The 15,995-nt window shown below is 46.0% G+C and overlaps 2 protein-coding genes across 3 annotated transcripts; one reads left to right on the top strand and one right to left on the bottom strand.

Moving 5' to 3' along the window:
• Positions 1-1,407: 1,407 nt before the first annotated feature.
• On the bottom strand, positions 1,408-8,213 carry DENR (density regulated re-initiation and release factor). 2 transcript variants are annotated; one of them, XM_066609849.1, is made up of 8 exons: positions 8,092-8,213; positions 6,880-6,994; positions 6,279-6,298; positions 5,277-5,361; positions 4,568-4,651; positions 4,231-4,347; positions 2,917-3,056; positions 1,408-1,892 (listed from the first exon to the last, which is right to left on the bottom strand). In XM_066609849.1, the coding sequence occupies exons 2-8, from the start codon at positions 6,983-6,985 to the stop codon at positions 1,848-1,850; spliced, it is 597 nt and encodes a 198-aa protein (XP_066465946.1). In that variant the 5' UTR covers positions 6,986-6,994; positions 8,092-8,213; the 3' UTR covers positions 1,408-1,847. The 2 variants fall into 2 exon arrangements, with proteins under 2 accessions (XP_066465946.1, XP_066465947.1); XM_066609850.1 differs by lacking the exons at positions 6,279-6,298; positions 8,092-8,213 and having other exon boundaries at positions 6,880-6,993.
• Positions 8,214-11,163: 2,950 nt separating this feature from the next.
• GPN3 (GPN-loop GTPase 3) lies at positions 11,164-14,891 on the top strand. The gene is made up of 7 exons (XM_066609814.1): positions 11,164-11,268; positions 11,517-11,684; positions 11,989-12,113; positions 12,334-12,449; positions 13,055-13,151; positions 14,152-14,280; positions 14,572-14,891. The coding sequence occupies exons 1-7, from the start codon at positions 11,178-11,180 to the stop codon at positions 14,638-14,640; spliced, it is 795 nt and encodes a 264-aa protein (XP_066465911.1). The 5' UTR covers positions 11,164-11,177; the 3' UTR covers positions 14,641-14,891.
• Positions 14,892-15,995: the final 1,104 nt, after the last annotated feature.

The raw sequence follows: 15,995 nt of genomic DNA, 5'->3' as shown, positions 1-15,995 counted from the left end.
GAGGACTGGTGGCAGAGAAGAGAGCAGGAAGGCTAGAGTGGCTCTGATGCTCTTCGTCTGCTCCTCTCTTCCACACTTCCTGTTCCACTCCAATGCAGGGAGTGGGGGCTAGCGCATCAACCAGTGAGGTAGCGCAGCACTTGGAGGTCGTGGGACAGCCGTGTAACACAGGCAGGACTCTTCTCCTCCTCCTCCACAAACACTCATGAACCGTATACATCAAGATCTCTCACTAAACCAGTCATCCCCAAACTTTTGAGTGCCGGGACCCACTTTTTAGAATGACAGTCTGTCAGGACCCACCAGAAGTGATGTCATTCACCTGCAAATGATGTCATGGCCAAGTGTGATGTCATCAATACAGGATTCAAACCTAAGTCATGATCAGCCAGTTACATAGCACACTCAGGGCCCAATCCTATCCAACTTTGGAGCATCAGTGCAGCTGCAATGCAGTCCTGGGGTAAGGGAACAAACATTCCCTTTCCTTGAAGAGACCTCTGTGACTGCATCCGCACCAAAAGATGCAGCACATGCCCCACTGGCATGTCTGCACTGGCACTGGAAAACTGGATAGGATTGGGCCCTCAGGCTGTTGTTTTGCATAGCTTGGAATTCAAACATTCTGGTTTGGAAGTCATAGGAGAAGGCAAACTTGGATCCTTCTCCAACCACACAGCCCTCCATCTGTTCCAGCATCCCATCATTTCACCTCTTGAGGGCAAAGCACCCCGACGCTCTCCCACTGGGAGCCCAACCTGCCCAGCAGCTCTGTACCAAAGGATGTTGTTGATTTCAACAAGGATTATGAATGCTGAAGGACCAACCTCTGCAGCTTGTATCAGTGTTAATATTCAACCCGGAGAATAATTCTGGAAAACTCAGAAGCTTGCTCATTACATGGCCAGATTTTGGTTGGTTCTGTAACCTTATAGTGACTCTGGGATTTTGTTTCCAACACAGCTACCTGGGGCAACATCAGTGGTTGCCCACTGACCAAGGGCCTGTGCCCATCAGAAGGTCCACCCAGCTGGGCTGGCCCCTGAAACCTCAGGGCTGAAACCCAACTCACCTTGGCATCCCAGGGTGCAGCTACCTACACTCTTCCATCTATTTTCAAACATTTAGTCTCCGCCATCATGAGGGCTAGAACCTTGATGATGATTATTCAGACACCAAAAAAGCCATGTGCACCTTGAAGACAATGGCTGCAATCCTAACCACACTTTCCTGAGAGTAAGACCCATTGAACAAAATAGGACTTACTTCTGAGTAGACCTGGTTAGGATTGTGCCCAATGTCAGTCCCTGCAAATTCCAGAGAGGCGGTTGTGTTAACATCTGTTACAGGAAACACGCACACACAAACACGCGCGCGCGCACGCACACACACAAGTCTCTGGGCACCTTCAAGACAGACACATTTATTGTGGCAGAATCCAGCACCCATTTCCAGTTGATTGTGCCATGCAAGTACATCGACATTTCAGGTTTCCCCGACTTCTTTTGGCAAAGGAATCTAGAGGGGACCGACGAGGGATTAAAAACAGTGGGCAGGTTAGGAGAATAACAGACCCTTTTGTATAGTGAGGAACAATTTACGACTTTATTTAAGTCTCTACTTCATGCCTAAGCATGATCAGATAGATTCCCCCCTCCCCAGGTTTAAACTTTGGCAAAAATCACAAACAGAAGATAAGCAGCCAATACGGAACAGTGAGAACGCCAACAGAAGGGCCCCCTTTAACAGTTCTGCGGCCAGGCGGAGACAGGGAGAAGCCTTGATTTGGCTACTTCGACTAGGTGGTTGTCCAAAGGCAGGGTTTTAAAACAAAAAAAGCACCACTATCACTTCTTGACTTCTCCTAGATCTTCAATGCTATCGTCGTCCACCTGCAACAAAGCAATGTTGTCATAAGAACACAAGAAGAGCCTGGCTGGATCAGGCCACAGGCCCATCTAGTCCAGCTTCTTGCATCTCACAGTTGGTCCACCAGATGCCTCTGGGGCACACGAGACAACAAGAGACCTACATCTCGGTGCCCTCCCTTGTATCTGGCATTCTGAGGCAACCTACTTCTAAAACCAGGAGGTTGCACATACTCGTCATGGCTTGTAACCTGTGATGGACTTTTCCTCCAGAAATATGTTCAAACCTCTTTTAAAAGGCATCTAGGCCAGATGCCATCATCACATCCTGTGGCAGGGAGTTTCATAGACTAATGACACACTGGGTTAATAAATATTTTCTTTTGCCTGTTCTAACCAACACTCAATTTTAGTGGCTGTCCCCTGGTTCTGGGGAAAAGAACATCCCTCTATCCATCCCCTGCATAATTTTGTGTGTCTCAATAATTTCCCCCCCCCCCAGCCACCTTTTTTCTGGACCGAAGAGCCCCAAATGGTGTAGCCTTTCCTCATTAGGGAGGTGCCCCAGCCCACTAGTCATCAGTCAGAAGGCTACAATAATTTACAGCACCTCAAGGCAACTCCTTTTCACCTCTAGCCTTTTTTTCCAATCCTCTTAGCTCTTAACTGCCAGTTTTAACTGCTGCAAGAGTTAAACTTTTTTATTATTTGCAGATCATTCTTGGCCTCAATCGTCCCAATCTGGAAGATGGGAAGAATAATATTCACCTACCTCACAGGGCAACATCAAGATAATAAATCTCTTTCTGAAGTGTGCAAAGGACTTCACAATACAAATATTAGATATTATTATTTAACTGTAAAATTGCCTTGGAAGTTTTTATTGGGAAAAAAGAGATGTATGTTTTAAGACAAATGAATCTCACCACTGTGTGAAGTGTTTCAGTGTTACAAAAAACACTCCAGCTTACAGGATCTAAAAGTTTAAATAGGATAGAACAGGGGCAGGGAAATTTAATAAAAGGGAGGGGGAAGAACTTATTTTTACCTCAGGCCACTTCTCCTGGATGACGTCAATTATGTCATCGGTAAAATCCCCCTGAATGATTATCTCGTCCTCTCCCGTTACTGAGGCACCGCAGGAGAATTTCTGAGCAAAGAACCTTTGTGCTTCCTTGAGGTCTATTTCTGTTTAGCAAAGAGAAAGCAAAAATGGAAGGGTTATGTTTTAGCCTTATTGTCATTCATATAAGGGATCTTCCCCTGGGGGCTGGGGATAAGAATAGGCCCTCAGTTTGGCTGTACTTGTTGTAAAGAGGTGACTAAACAGCCACCGGGTAGATGGGACTCGTCCGCCTGGGAAGGCAGCTCATCTGAGAGAAGGAAAACTCTGATCCCAAACCTCCACTGCCTTGTGGCTACATCCAGTTGTGGAAAAGGCTTCAGGAGTCAACCTCGAGGCAAAATCCGGAGCCGGAGTCCCTGATGAACACAGTCACGTTCTGGCAACTCCTGTGACGCCCCTGGAACCAACCACACTGGCTTCTGCCTTTCCATTGGACCATTTCAGCAACATGGAGAGGGGGGATTTGCTGCATGGGAAACAGTCTATCCTCCATATCTACTTTACCCAGGCTTTGCGCACTGGAGAAGGCACTGTTCCAGAACCACTATTCAGAGCGTGATACCATAGTCTTCCGAGACTGAAGGATGCCAACACACAATAAGGGATCATACACGTACACAGTACTTTACAGAGGGTCATAAACAAGCAGATTCCTGCTCTGAGGAGCTTACAGTTTAAATTTGGACAGTGGGGGAGGCAAAAGGTGCAGAAAGAACCCCTGTGAACTGGATAAATGTGTGCAGTATGTACTTACTAGCAATTCTAAGCAAGTTTATTTGGAAGTAAGCCCCACTGAGTCCAAAGGGATTTACTCCCAAGTATTGCAGGGCAGCTGGTGCATGCAACAGATGGGGAGGCCCAGTCAATGCTCACCCCACAAATGAAAATTAGCCACACTGATATGGACTGAAGTTAGAGCAGGCAAGGGGCTAAAAAGGGTAAGACTTTAACTTGGGAGGTGGTCAACCAGTCTCTGGGGTGTACCAATTCAGGCAGATGGGTGCTCATGCTCTCCTTTGCCAAGAACGTTCCCTTCACACAGAAATCTAGTGCGTCAAGGAGGAAGCCTAGCCTTGCCTTCCCACTGACATGCTAGAACCCTCTACAGAGGGATTGTTTTGTCCTGCCACTTCTCTGAGCCCCCACCTGTGGCCTGATGTGGGGGGGGGGGGAAGGAAGAGCTTGCCCATCTTCCACGAGAACCAGGTCATTATGGCACCATTGCAAAGAACTTACCAAAAGTCGCAAGACCACAGACTCTCGTGACATATTTTTTCTTTGCTCTCGGGATTTTTGCTATCGTCACTTTTTGAGGGACAGTCTTCTTTTTCTGTTTTATCTGACCTCTTCCACCTGGGAGGCAGAGCAGAAAAAAGTACACCAATACACACCTTAAGTGACAATTTACTTCAAGGCACAAAAGTTTCACATTTTAGTTTCCTGCCCATTTGCTGGGGTCACCTCTCTACCCCAGCGCAAGAACATTCCATGTTAAGTATATCTTGACAACCTTATTTTGTTATTTCTTATTCTAAATTCACATCCAGCCTGTAATCAGTTGTTTTGAACTTGCCTCTCTTTTGCTTCTTTTTCTCCTCCTCTTCACCTGTTGTTCCTTGACCTTCTCCAACACCAGATTCTTGTTTGGGAGAACTGTCTAAATTAGAACATAAATGACATCAACAACAATATTTACAGCTCCACAAGGTGGTTCTTATGTTGTGTTGAAATGAGCAATAAGGTGATGGAAAGAAGATAAAACCCTTTCAAAAGAGAAGGGATCCCCACTCTATATCGCCATGGTGGGATTTGTTCTCATCTTCACCAGAATGCCTCTGTCTACCATCAAGCGAGGAAGAGGCGGCTCCCTCTTCCAAAAAGCAGAACAGAATTCTATGATATCATCACACAACTTCATGGAGAACATGTCAGAGGAGAAGTCAAGAGAAGCCAAGTGCACTACACAGTCCTGGGCCATGTTAAAGGCTAACCAATTTACTACAAGTTTTCGTTGACAAAATAATCAGTTTCAGCCTTGGAGAGAAGTGATTTCAACAGAAAATTGCTTCCAAGTAAGCATCCTCTGGAAGAGCCCCCTCACCCAGGCAAAGACTCATGGGATAAAAGGGGAAAACCTAAACAAATTCAAGAATAAATTATACCTCCAGGTGGAATCCTGATCCTACCAACATCAAAAGCAAAGCTACATCTGATCTTAGCCCCTCTCTCCATCTGTGCCCATTTCCTTGGCCCTTTTAAAAAAATCAGAGAGATCATCTTACCTACAGTAAGTTTCGCAAACTCCTTAGGAAAATTCTTCTCTAGCCATTGTCTGCATTTAGTCACGTCAGGCATGTATTCGCAGTACTGGAGAGGAACCACAATGGAGGTGTGTTTGTTGAGTGAGTGACAACACACACTGCAAGACCCACAGTAGAACAGTTGTCTTTGCAGCAATGCAACCATATATCAAAAGCTTACAGTAAGAATGGTGGCAACTCCCCATTCTACCAGCAGTGTACAAAAAGCAGAGCCTTTATGGTGTTGACCCGTTCTATGGAATTCCTTGCCTGATATAGCGCACCATGGCTAAACTTTCCTTGCCTTTTTAAGAGTCAAGCTAAATAGCTTGGTTTAAACCTGGTTTTCAGTCTCCCATATGGGGTGATCTTAATCTGGTAAAATAGTGATGCTTCATTGCATCTTATTTTGAAAAGCATGCATTACACATATACATTATATAAAATGCGTTCTCTCTCTCATACACACACACACACACACTCTTTCTCAAACAGATATAAAATACGTGTTCTCTCTCTCACTCTCTCTCTCTCTCTCTCACACACACACACACACACACACACACACACACACTCTTTCTCAAACAGAAGCCCCTTCTGAGTAAAAATGCATGGACTTATAAGAACATAAGAACAGCCCCACTGGATCAGGCCATAGGCCCATCTAGTCCAGCTTCCTGCATCTCACAGTGGCCCACCAAATGCCCCAGGGAGCACACCAGATAACAAGAGACCTCATCCTGGTGCCCTCCCTTGCATCTGACACAGCCCATTTCTAAAATCAGGAGGTTGCGCATACACATCATGGCTTGTACCCCGTAATGGATTTTTCCTCTTATTATTATACTATATGGATTATAGTAATGGATTTTTCCTCTTATTATTATACTATAATAAGAATCCAACTAGTCTTTTCAACAGTATCCTAAGCTGCTCTCATTTGAAAAGCAGGATCCACACTATTTGAAATAAAGCCAAACTCACCTCTGTTGGCAAGGAGCAGACTGAGAAAGGAAAAAGAGATATTTTATTAAGGTTAAAAAAATAACATTTTCTCTGCCATTCTCATTGTTTGAAATCTCTATGATTGCAGATCACTAAACGCATTTAACGTTTCTGATTTACCGAGTCCTACCAGGAATTGTACTAACCACACAGAGTCAACATTTTACACTGAAGGTGTATCAAGGAGGGTGAGGGGAATGCAATTTGGCCCTCTCAAATCTAAGAAAACAGATGTACAGTAGATGAATAAACTGTATATAACCTGAAGCACATCTTAACTCTTCATATAGCAATTAGTTATAATAAAGGAAGGCTGCAGTCTTCAGCACACACAGAGTGGGAGGCTGGACTTGACTGAGCCTCCTGTGGCCTGATCCAGCAGGGCTTTTCTTGTGTTTAAGTGCTGCTTGTTCAGTTAAACTAAATGTTTTCCTCAGCCTTGTCTGCCACTGCAGACATGACTGAGCTACACAGGCCAATGACCAGTATATGACCATATGATACATATGGCTCATATGTATTTGTGCTAGTTATTCATTAACAACAACCTTCCCGCCCACTCTCCATCCCCAACACTTGCCTCCACAGTAGAGAACTCGGAGGGGATAGTCCGCATCGGGCCTGGCAATGCACCTTTGGTCTCCTTTGCAATCGAGGGCTACAGAGTCAGTTGCATCCATTGCCATTTCAAAGATCTAGGAGGCACAGAAGCAAAAGATCTTCAGTATAAATGGGCAGGTGGGCAGCCAACAGAGAGTGTCTTTTCTGTGGCTGCATCCCACCTGTGGAACTCCCTGCCACGGGATGCCCACCTTGCATTTCCTTTGCTTTCTTCAGGTACCAGGCAGAGACATCCCACTTACCTGGGCTTTTAGTGTGGCCATGCATTTGGTTTGCACCTGGTCCCTGCTTTGATTTGCCCAGCAAACTGCTGTGACCCCCCCCAAAATTGTGCAATGTCATTGTTCTGATATTCTTTTGTTTGTCCTGCCAGCTGCAAATGTTTTAAAGTTACTGCTAGCTGCTTCAAAGCCCTATGGATACAGCGATGCCTTTATTTGTTGCTTTAGTGCCGTTTTAACCATTTGCATTTGGCATTGTAAATTATATTAGAAATCTTGTTTGCAAGGGGAGAGGCAGGATATACATTCTTAAAAAAAGAAAAATAAACTACCAGATAAAAGTCCAGTCAGGCAGCTGAGTGACAAACAAAGCAACACCAAGACTGATTGTATAAATCAGTTACATGGCCAAAAACAAACAAACATGTCTCATTACGAGTTTTCTTCAAAAGGGACACTTAGCCTGTGGAACATGCTGCCACAAGGTGTGGCGATAGCCACTCGTGAAACAGGTGACGATGGTGTTGGAAAGGATATTATTCATAAAATGTGATAAATAGATGCATACATTGGAGGAAGGGCTGCAGCTTAGAAGAAGTGCATAACCAAGAGCAGAGGCAGGCTGGTGGGCGGTCTGGCAGCCTGGGCATAACTCCGGGACAGGGTGCAGCACTGGGATGGGGCATAACCAAGGGCAGAGGCAGACTGGTGGGTGGTCTGGCAGCCGGGCAGCCTGGAGTGCCAGCTTGGGCATAACCCTGGGATGGGGTGTAACACTGGGGAGGGGCATAGCCAAGGGGTGGGGTGGGGTGGGGTGGGAGGTAGGTGTGGCTGGAGTACCAACAGAGGGGCACACACACCAAGCCAGGCTTAGCTGGCTGGGGCTGGGCAAGGCAGAAGTTGGGCTAACAAGTGCCCAGGGAGGAGGAGGAAGGAGGACTGTCTCTTACCCAGGGAGCCCTGAAGCCTCCGGGAGGGGGGCGGTGGTGCCTCCTCCTGCTGCTGCCACCCTCCTAACTGGCACATGCAGCAGACTCAGCAGCCAGAGGTCCAAGAAGGCAGGCAGGAGCAGGAAACGTCGCGAGAGCTGGAGGCACTTCTCGCGAGAGCCTTTCCAGGCAGCAGGAGGCTGGGCTGCTGTGGCTCCTCCTCCTTGCCCAGGGTTGGGCCGGACCTGAGTGGAAACCTCTCTTGCAGCCACATGTGGGCAACCCCAGGGCAGTGTCCGAAAGGGCTGCCTTTAGCTCTGCTGCAGGCATTCAAGGCTGCTGCCACCCTGTCCACACTTACCTGGGAGTGAGCCCCATTGACTCTAATGGGTTTACTTCTGAGTAGACCTGCACAGGCTTGGGATCTCAAGAGTGGCTGTGGCTCTCTCTGGAGCTTTGGCAGAGGAAACGTTGCAGGCTCGGCAGGGGCATGTTTACTCCGGAGTAAAAGTCTCACCAAATTGAGGGGCAACGTGCTGTCAGCAGAGGCAGCAACTGGGGAGTAAGCCCTACACAGAGAGCCCAGCCTATGCACATCTATTCAGAGCACATCCCACTATAGTTAATGGGGCTTACTCCCAGGAAAGTGTGGATGGGATGGCAGCTTAAGGGCCCAATCCAATGCATGTCTGCTCAGAAGTGCATCCCATTACACTCAATGGGATCTGCTCCCTGGAAAGCGAGGATAGGATGGCAGCCTTATTCCTGTGTGAGCTTTGCCCAGGATTGGGGCTACGCAGGGCTGTAACTCCCAAGGCACACTTGACAGCACAGTTCTATGCATGTTTACCTGGAAGTGGGTCCCCATTGTGTTGCAATTGGGCTCACACTTAGGAAAAGTGTGCAGAGGATTGCAGCCTTCTCTGGCACGCAGCTACATTGAAAACACTGCAGGATTTTTGCTTCTGAGGAAGCATGGCCAAAAGTGGGCATCTCATGGTGGGGAAGTCAAGCGAGTGACAGCACTTTTTATCTCCCACTGATATCTTAGGAGCTTACTTCCAGCATAAGAACAGAAGAAGAGACCCAGCTTCCTCCATCTCACTGTGGCCTACCAGATGCCTCTGGAAGCACATGAGACAACAAGAGACCTGCATCCTGGCGCCCTCCCTTGCACCTGGCATTCTGAGGTAGCCCACTTCTAAAATCAGGAGGTTGCACACACCCACCACAGCTTGTAACCTGTGATGGACTTCTGTTCAATTTCCTTTTAAAGGCATCTAGGCCAGATGCTGTCGCCTCATCATGTGGCGAGGAGTTCCACAAATGAATTACACGCTGGGTAAAGAAATATTTTCTTTTGACTGTCCTAACTCTCACAACACTCAACTTTCATCATCATCATCAGCACCATTATTATTATTGCATCCATATTTTTATTATTATTATTTGAAGAGACACTTTGCCAACAGTCTGAGGCTAAGAGGCAAAGAAGGAAGGCCCATAGCCAGGGAGACAGACCAGGGACAGACTGCACTTGCTCCCGGTGTGGAAGGGATTGTCACTCCCGGATTGGCCTTTTCAGCCACACTAGACGCTGTGCCAGAACCACCTTTCAGAGCGCGATACCATAGTCTTTCGAGACTGAAGGTTGCCAATACAATACAAATTTTTATTATTATTTATTTATTATTATATTATTATTGCAGCCATATATTTATTTATTTATTATTATTGCAGCCATATTATTATTTATTATAATATTATCGCAGCCATATTTTTATTTATTTACTTATTATAATTTTATTATTGCATCCATATTTCATTATTATTTGTTTATTATTATTATATTATTGCAGCCATATTTTTATTTATTTATTATTATTATATTATTATTGCAGCCATATTTTATTATTATTTATTTATTATTATATTATTATTGCAGTCATATTTTTATTTATTATATTATTATTGCAGCCATATATTTATTATTATTTATTATTATATTATTATTGCAGCCATGTTTAATTATTATTATTTATTGTTATTATATTATTATTGCAGCCATACTTTCATGTATTTATTTATTTATTATTGCAGCCATATTTTGCAAGCACAAAATCTCCATGCAAAAGATAAAAATGAAATATAAAATAGAATAAATAAATACTAAAATATAAAAATAAAATAAATAAAAATAAAATGTAAAAGAAAAACCCCATAACTGTGTACAGAATACAGAGGGCTGTGGCTGTTGAAGGGTTAACGCTGGCCAGGGACTCTGTAAATCGACTCTTATGCCTTTTGAGCCTCATGCTTTGCCGTAGCTGTGGAAGTGAGGTCAGCAAGAGTGGAAAGTACCATAGAGCAGCTTGAGGAAGGAGAGTCCAAAGCAAAACAGGCGCTACGGATCGCCCAGTGGGCCATAATTCCTCTGCTTGCGCTTCCCCAGGTGCTGGGAGCAGGAGGCAGGGATGCCTCGCTTTGCCCAGCTAGTGATGGGTCCTGCAGGGAGTGGGAAGGTGAGTTGCAGGTTGAGTGGGTGGTCCATAGTCTGGCCCTGGTGCTGCAGGTCCCCTAGAAGGGAGGGGGGGTGAACTTCACTGCAGCTAATTAAGAGCCCCAGCCTATGCCTCTCTACTCAGAAGTAAGCCCCATCATAGTCAATGGGGCTTACTCCCAGGTAAGTGTGGACAGGATGGCAGCCCAAGTCCCATTACAGTCAGTGGGGCTTACTCCCAGGTAAGTGTGGGTAGGATAGCAGCCCATTACAGTCAGTTGGGCTTACTCCCAGATAAGTGTGGACAGGATGGCAGCCCAAGTCCCATTACAGTCAGTGGGGCTTACTCCCAAGTAAGTGTGGACAGGATGGCAGCTCAAGTCCCATTACAGTCAATGGGGCTTACTCCCAGGTAAGTGTGGGTAGGATAGCAGCCCATTACAGTCAGTGGGGCTTACTCCCAGGTAAATGTGGATAAGGACTGCAGCCTAATTCACCTTCCAGCCCTGCCCCCACAGGGACTGTCCTGCCGGCTTTCGGCAGCTGGTTAACGCCTCTTGCGTTATTCCACATATTATTTTCATTCCAGAGCACCTACTGCTCCACCATGGTCCAGCACTGCGAAGCCCTGAATCGCTCGGTCCAAGTTGTCAACCTGGATCCTGCTGCAGAACACTTTGACTACGATGTCATGGCAGGTAAGACCAAAGCCCGGCCCCAAAGCGGTCAAGAAGGAGCAGGCAGGCAGTAGATGTCTAGGGTGGTGTTCTTCAACTGGGGGGGGGGGTCTGTACCCCAATGGGATCACGAAGCCTCAGCTGTGGGGTTGCAGCTTCTGGTTGACCACTGTTGAAAAGAGGACCAGAATGTCCTTAGGTCTGGTCCAGCAAGGCTGTTCTAACGTTCTGCAAACCGCCTGGCGAAGCTGAGCCCCTTCTTGTTTCAGACATCCGAGAGTTAATTGAGGTGGACGATGTCATGGAAGACGATTCTCTCCGCTTTGGCCCCAATGGAGGCTTAGTTTTTTGTATGGAATATTTTGCGAACAACTTTGACTGGCTGGAAGACGGCTTGGGCCATGTGGAAGATGATTATATACTTTTTGATTGCCCAGGTGAGCCAGAAAGTTTGACTTAGTTTAAAATTAAAAGTTTAGGATGCTTTGTCAAAACCAAGGGTGATCCTGGTATCTGGGTCTGTGAGCCTTTCCCGTGGGGATTTGACTCGTGAACTATGGCAGTCAATTGTGTCTGTGCAAATTTAAATTAACGCTCAGAATGGGACAGGGAGCCATTTAGTTTGATTTTTTCTCTATAAACCGCTTTGTGAACTTTTAGTTGGAAAGCGGTATATAAATACTGTTAATAATAATAATTTCTGCACCCTGTGTGTGTGAAATATGTGTGTGTGCTCCTTAGGACAGATAGAGCTCTACACCCATTTACCTGTGATGAAACAGCTCGTGGAACAGCTGCAGCAGTGGGAGTTCCGTGTCTGTGGCGTATTTCTCGTTGATTCTCAGTTTATGGTGGAATCCTTTAAGGTATCTTGGCATTTCCCTTCCTACCCCAAAAAACCAGCAGACAAATGCTTTCAAGAGTCTTGGTAAAAAAGGGGGGGGAGACTTGTTCAGTAAGCACATAACAGTGGAAAAAAATGGAGACTTCTATGGGATGTTTTGTGTACTTTTCACACCAACAAGTACGCTGGGTGTGGGTCATCCTCCTCTAACTCCCCTTTCATTTTGTGTCACCCTCCATCAGTTTATCTCGGGTGCCATGGCAGCTCTCAGTGCAATGGTGTCCTTGGAGATTCCCCAAGTCAATGTCATGACCAAGATGGACTTGTTGAGCAAGAAAGCTAAAGCAGAAATTGAAAAGTAAGTTCGTGGCTCATCTCGGCACAGTAGGACTCAATTTTGGCAGCAACTGTTACCCTGCACATGCCTGATCTTGTCTAATTTTGGAAGCTAAGCAGGGTCAGGCCTGGTTAGTACTTGGATGGGAGACCGCCTGGGAATACCGGGTGCTGTAGGCTTATACTATAGTCTTTCGAGACTGAAGGTTGCCAACCAGCCATTTGTGGTGGTGGTGGAAGGCATCCTTCCCTGGTTTGACTGTGTGTCCTCTGTGCTCTCTAAGTGGGAAGCTTGTGAGGACTGGATCAAGCAGCCCCCCCTCTCCCAAATGCCAATTAATTATAGTAATCTTCTGCACCCATCCAAGGCCTTTCAGAAGGAATTGGCAACTGCTCTTTAGCTTCTTTCCCAGAATGCCCTTCTGTAGGTCCACTCTATGAAGAGAGCTGATCCTTTGAATTTGCTAGATTGCATTTTAGTTGCAAACGTGCTTTTATATTACTCCTCCATTAGAGTGTGAAAAAAGAAAACAATAAAATGGCCATAAATAAATGGGAAATTGGCACAAGTTTAAGTTCACATACAGTCCTTCTTTGTAGCTGCGTTTTAACACTGTCTCCACCCAGGTACTTAGACCCGGACATGTATTCGATGCTGGAAGATTCTACAGGCTTGCTCCACAGCAAAAAGTTTAAGAAACTGACTAAAACAATCTGTGGGTTGGTAAGTTGAGTTGTGGTGATGGTGGATTTTCTTAGTTTGGTTGTGTCTGGGGTGCTTTGTTCTAAAGAATCCAACATGGAATTTACAGTGAGGCCCAAATCCTAACCAACTGTCCACCTCTGACGTAGCTGCACCAATGGGGCATGTGCTGCATTCTGCGGTAGGGGGCAGTCATGAAGTCCTCCTCAAGTTCCCTTACCTTAGAGCGACATTACAGCTGCATCAGTGCTGGAAAGTTGGATAGGATTGGGCCCTGAAAGCCTGAAATCCTTGCTGATCTAGTGCATGTCATTGACAGCACGATCCTATGAATGTTTCCTTAGAGCATGTATAGGATTGTAGCCCTAGAGATCTAATAGCAGCAGAGTCATCTTATGCTTTCTTAGAATGAATAACTTCCTTATCTGGATAATCTGTTGAGGTTTCTAAGGCTGCAACCCTAACCACACTTTCCTGGGAGTAAGTCCCATTGAACTCAGTAGGACTGAGTAGACCTGCATCTAACTGTGAATAGCTATTCTGTGAAAGAGCCAGTTTCCTGGATTGGACCAAAGGTGAATTTAGTCCAGCATCTGTTTCCAACAGCAGCCAGTGGAAACCTCTTGGAGCCCTTAAGCAGGGCACGAAGGCGATGGCCTTCCTTTGTAGTTCCTCAGTATCTGGTTTTGAGGGGTAGACTGCCTTAGAACTTGGAGGTTCCATCCAATCCTCATGGCTGATAGTCATTTAAAATATTCTAGCTAGTGATTGCATCCTGCCAACCACCATCTTCAGGCCATGAAATTTAGTTAAAAGATTGTGTCTGCATTTTTCTTTCTTTGGCCACCTCTGAGTCCTAAGAATCATATGGTTTCTGTGGCTTAACTCAAACCATTTCTGCCCAATGTTGCCTATGCAACAGAGATAAAATGTGTACACCTGTGGGCTGGGCAAAAATGGGTGGAGCTTTGCTACTTGAACTGCTCCCTGCCCTCTTCAAATCTCTCTGTTTCCTGTTTAGATTGATGACTACAGCATGGTTCGGTTCTTGCCTTTTGACCGCTCTGATGATGAAAGCATCAACATTGTCCTGCAGCACATTGACTGTGCTATTCAATATGGGGAGGATCTTGAGTTCAAAGAGCCAAAGGTAACGATTCAGAGGCCCCCTCCCCATGTCAAAGATAGTACCAGTTCACTCAGGATAAAGCTAAGATCACAGAAGGACCCCCAAGGACATGGTGTACTTATGCTGGTTGATCCACAACATTTAAGAACACTGAGTAAGAAATGAGATTGTATTCAAGTGTACCTGCGTGTAATTTTTTTCATTAAAATTACCCTTATAATTTCTCTTTAAGTGAAAGTTGGGGTGTATCTGAACAGAACTAGTGAAAGTGAGCAGGAAGCCAAATTGTTAACACTTGTGTTCACTTTCCAGCCGGGAGCTGAGGAAGAAGACAGACCTTCTGCTTTTGATGAATACTTCCAAGACCGAGTGGATGAATGAAGGCAGCAGGCTTGACTTCACCTTTAAAGTTTTTGCTATAAAACGAGAGTCTCCTGCAGTTTTTTTGCAGGCTGTTTTTAATTGCACAAACCAAAGGGGAGAGGGGTCTCACTCTGGTTACAATTGTTCTGTGGGTTTCCCCCATGGAATCTGTATATAACTGTAAAGTACAGCTTTTCTCGGGGTGATTATTTGAACCAGTTTAACCGTGTAAAAAAGAGGCACCATGAGAAATAAATTATTTTGAACAATCTTGTTGCTTGGTAGTTTGTATGAGTGCGAGCAGGAAAACTCCAGGGTTTCTTCATAACAGTGTGTGTTTTTTGGTGTGCGCTGCCTCCGACGCATTCTCGGCATCACCTGGCAGGACAAAGTTCCAAACAACACAGTCCTGGAACGTGCTGGAATCCCTAGCATGTATGCACTGCTGAAACAGAGACGCCTGCGTTGGCTCGGTCATGTCGTGAGAATGGATGATGGCCGGACCCCAAAGGATCTTCTCTATGGAGAACTCATGCAAGGAAAGCGCCCTACAGGTAGACCACAGCTGCGATACAAGGACATCTGCATGAGGGATCTGAAGGCCTTAGGAGTGGACCTCAACAGGTGGGAAAGCCTGGCCTCTGAGCGGCCCGCTTGGAGGCAGTCTGTGCAGCATGGCCTTTCCCAGTTTGAAGAGGCACTTGGCCAACAGTCTGAGGCAAAGAGGCAAAGAAGGAAGGCCCACAGCCAGGGAGACAGACCAGGGACAGACTGCACTTGCTCCCGGTGTGGAAGGGATTGTCACTCCCGAATCGGCCTTTTCAGCCACACTAGACGCTGTTCCAGAACCACCTTTCAGAGTGCGATACCAGAGTCTTTTCGACACTGAAGGTTGCCAACACCGTTGTTGACTAACAGCCCAATCCTATCCACACTTTCCTGGGAGTAAGCCCTATTGACTATTATGGAACTTACTTCTGAGTAGACATGCATAGGCTTGGGTTCTAAGTGCTGCTGAAGCAAGTGCATTCAGAGGGTGGTTTTTTGTTTTTTTTTTAATTTACAGCCCAATCCTAACCAGGCAATATCAGTGCCAAAACAGGCACCGCTGTATCCCATGCAGGCAGAGAGGTAGCCAGAGGTCTCCTTGAGATATTTGTTCCCTTACCCCATGTCAAGCTGCGGCAGCCTCTATGGGTCTACTTGGATCAGGACAAGCTCAATTGTTGATGCAGAACTGAGTAGCCCTGTGTGCTTTCAGGTGGGGAGGGGGAATAAGATGCGCTGGCAGCATCAGCTGCCACCCCTTCCTCCCTCCTAGGTCCAAACCACTCCCCCCGTCCCATGTTCCCCATCCCCAAAATGCCTCCCAC

Source organism: Tiliqua scincoides, chromosome 14 (genome assembly GCF_035046505.1).
Source record: "Tiliqua scincoides isolate rTilSci1 chromosome 14, rTilSci1.hap2, whole genome shotgun sequence".
In the NCBI taxonomy this organism is placed as follows: Eukaryota; Metazoa; Chordata; class Lepidosauria; order Squamata; family Scincidae; genus Tiliqua; species Tiliqua scincoides.
Note: the sequence above shows the minus strand (reverse complement) of the source record. Positions and strands in the feature narration are given on the sequence as shown.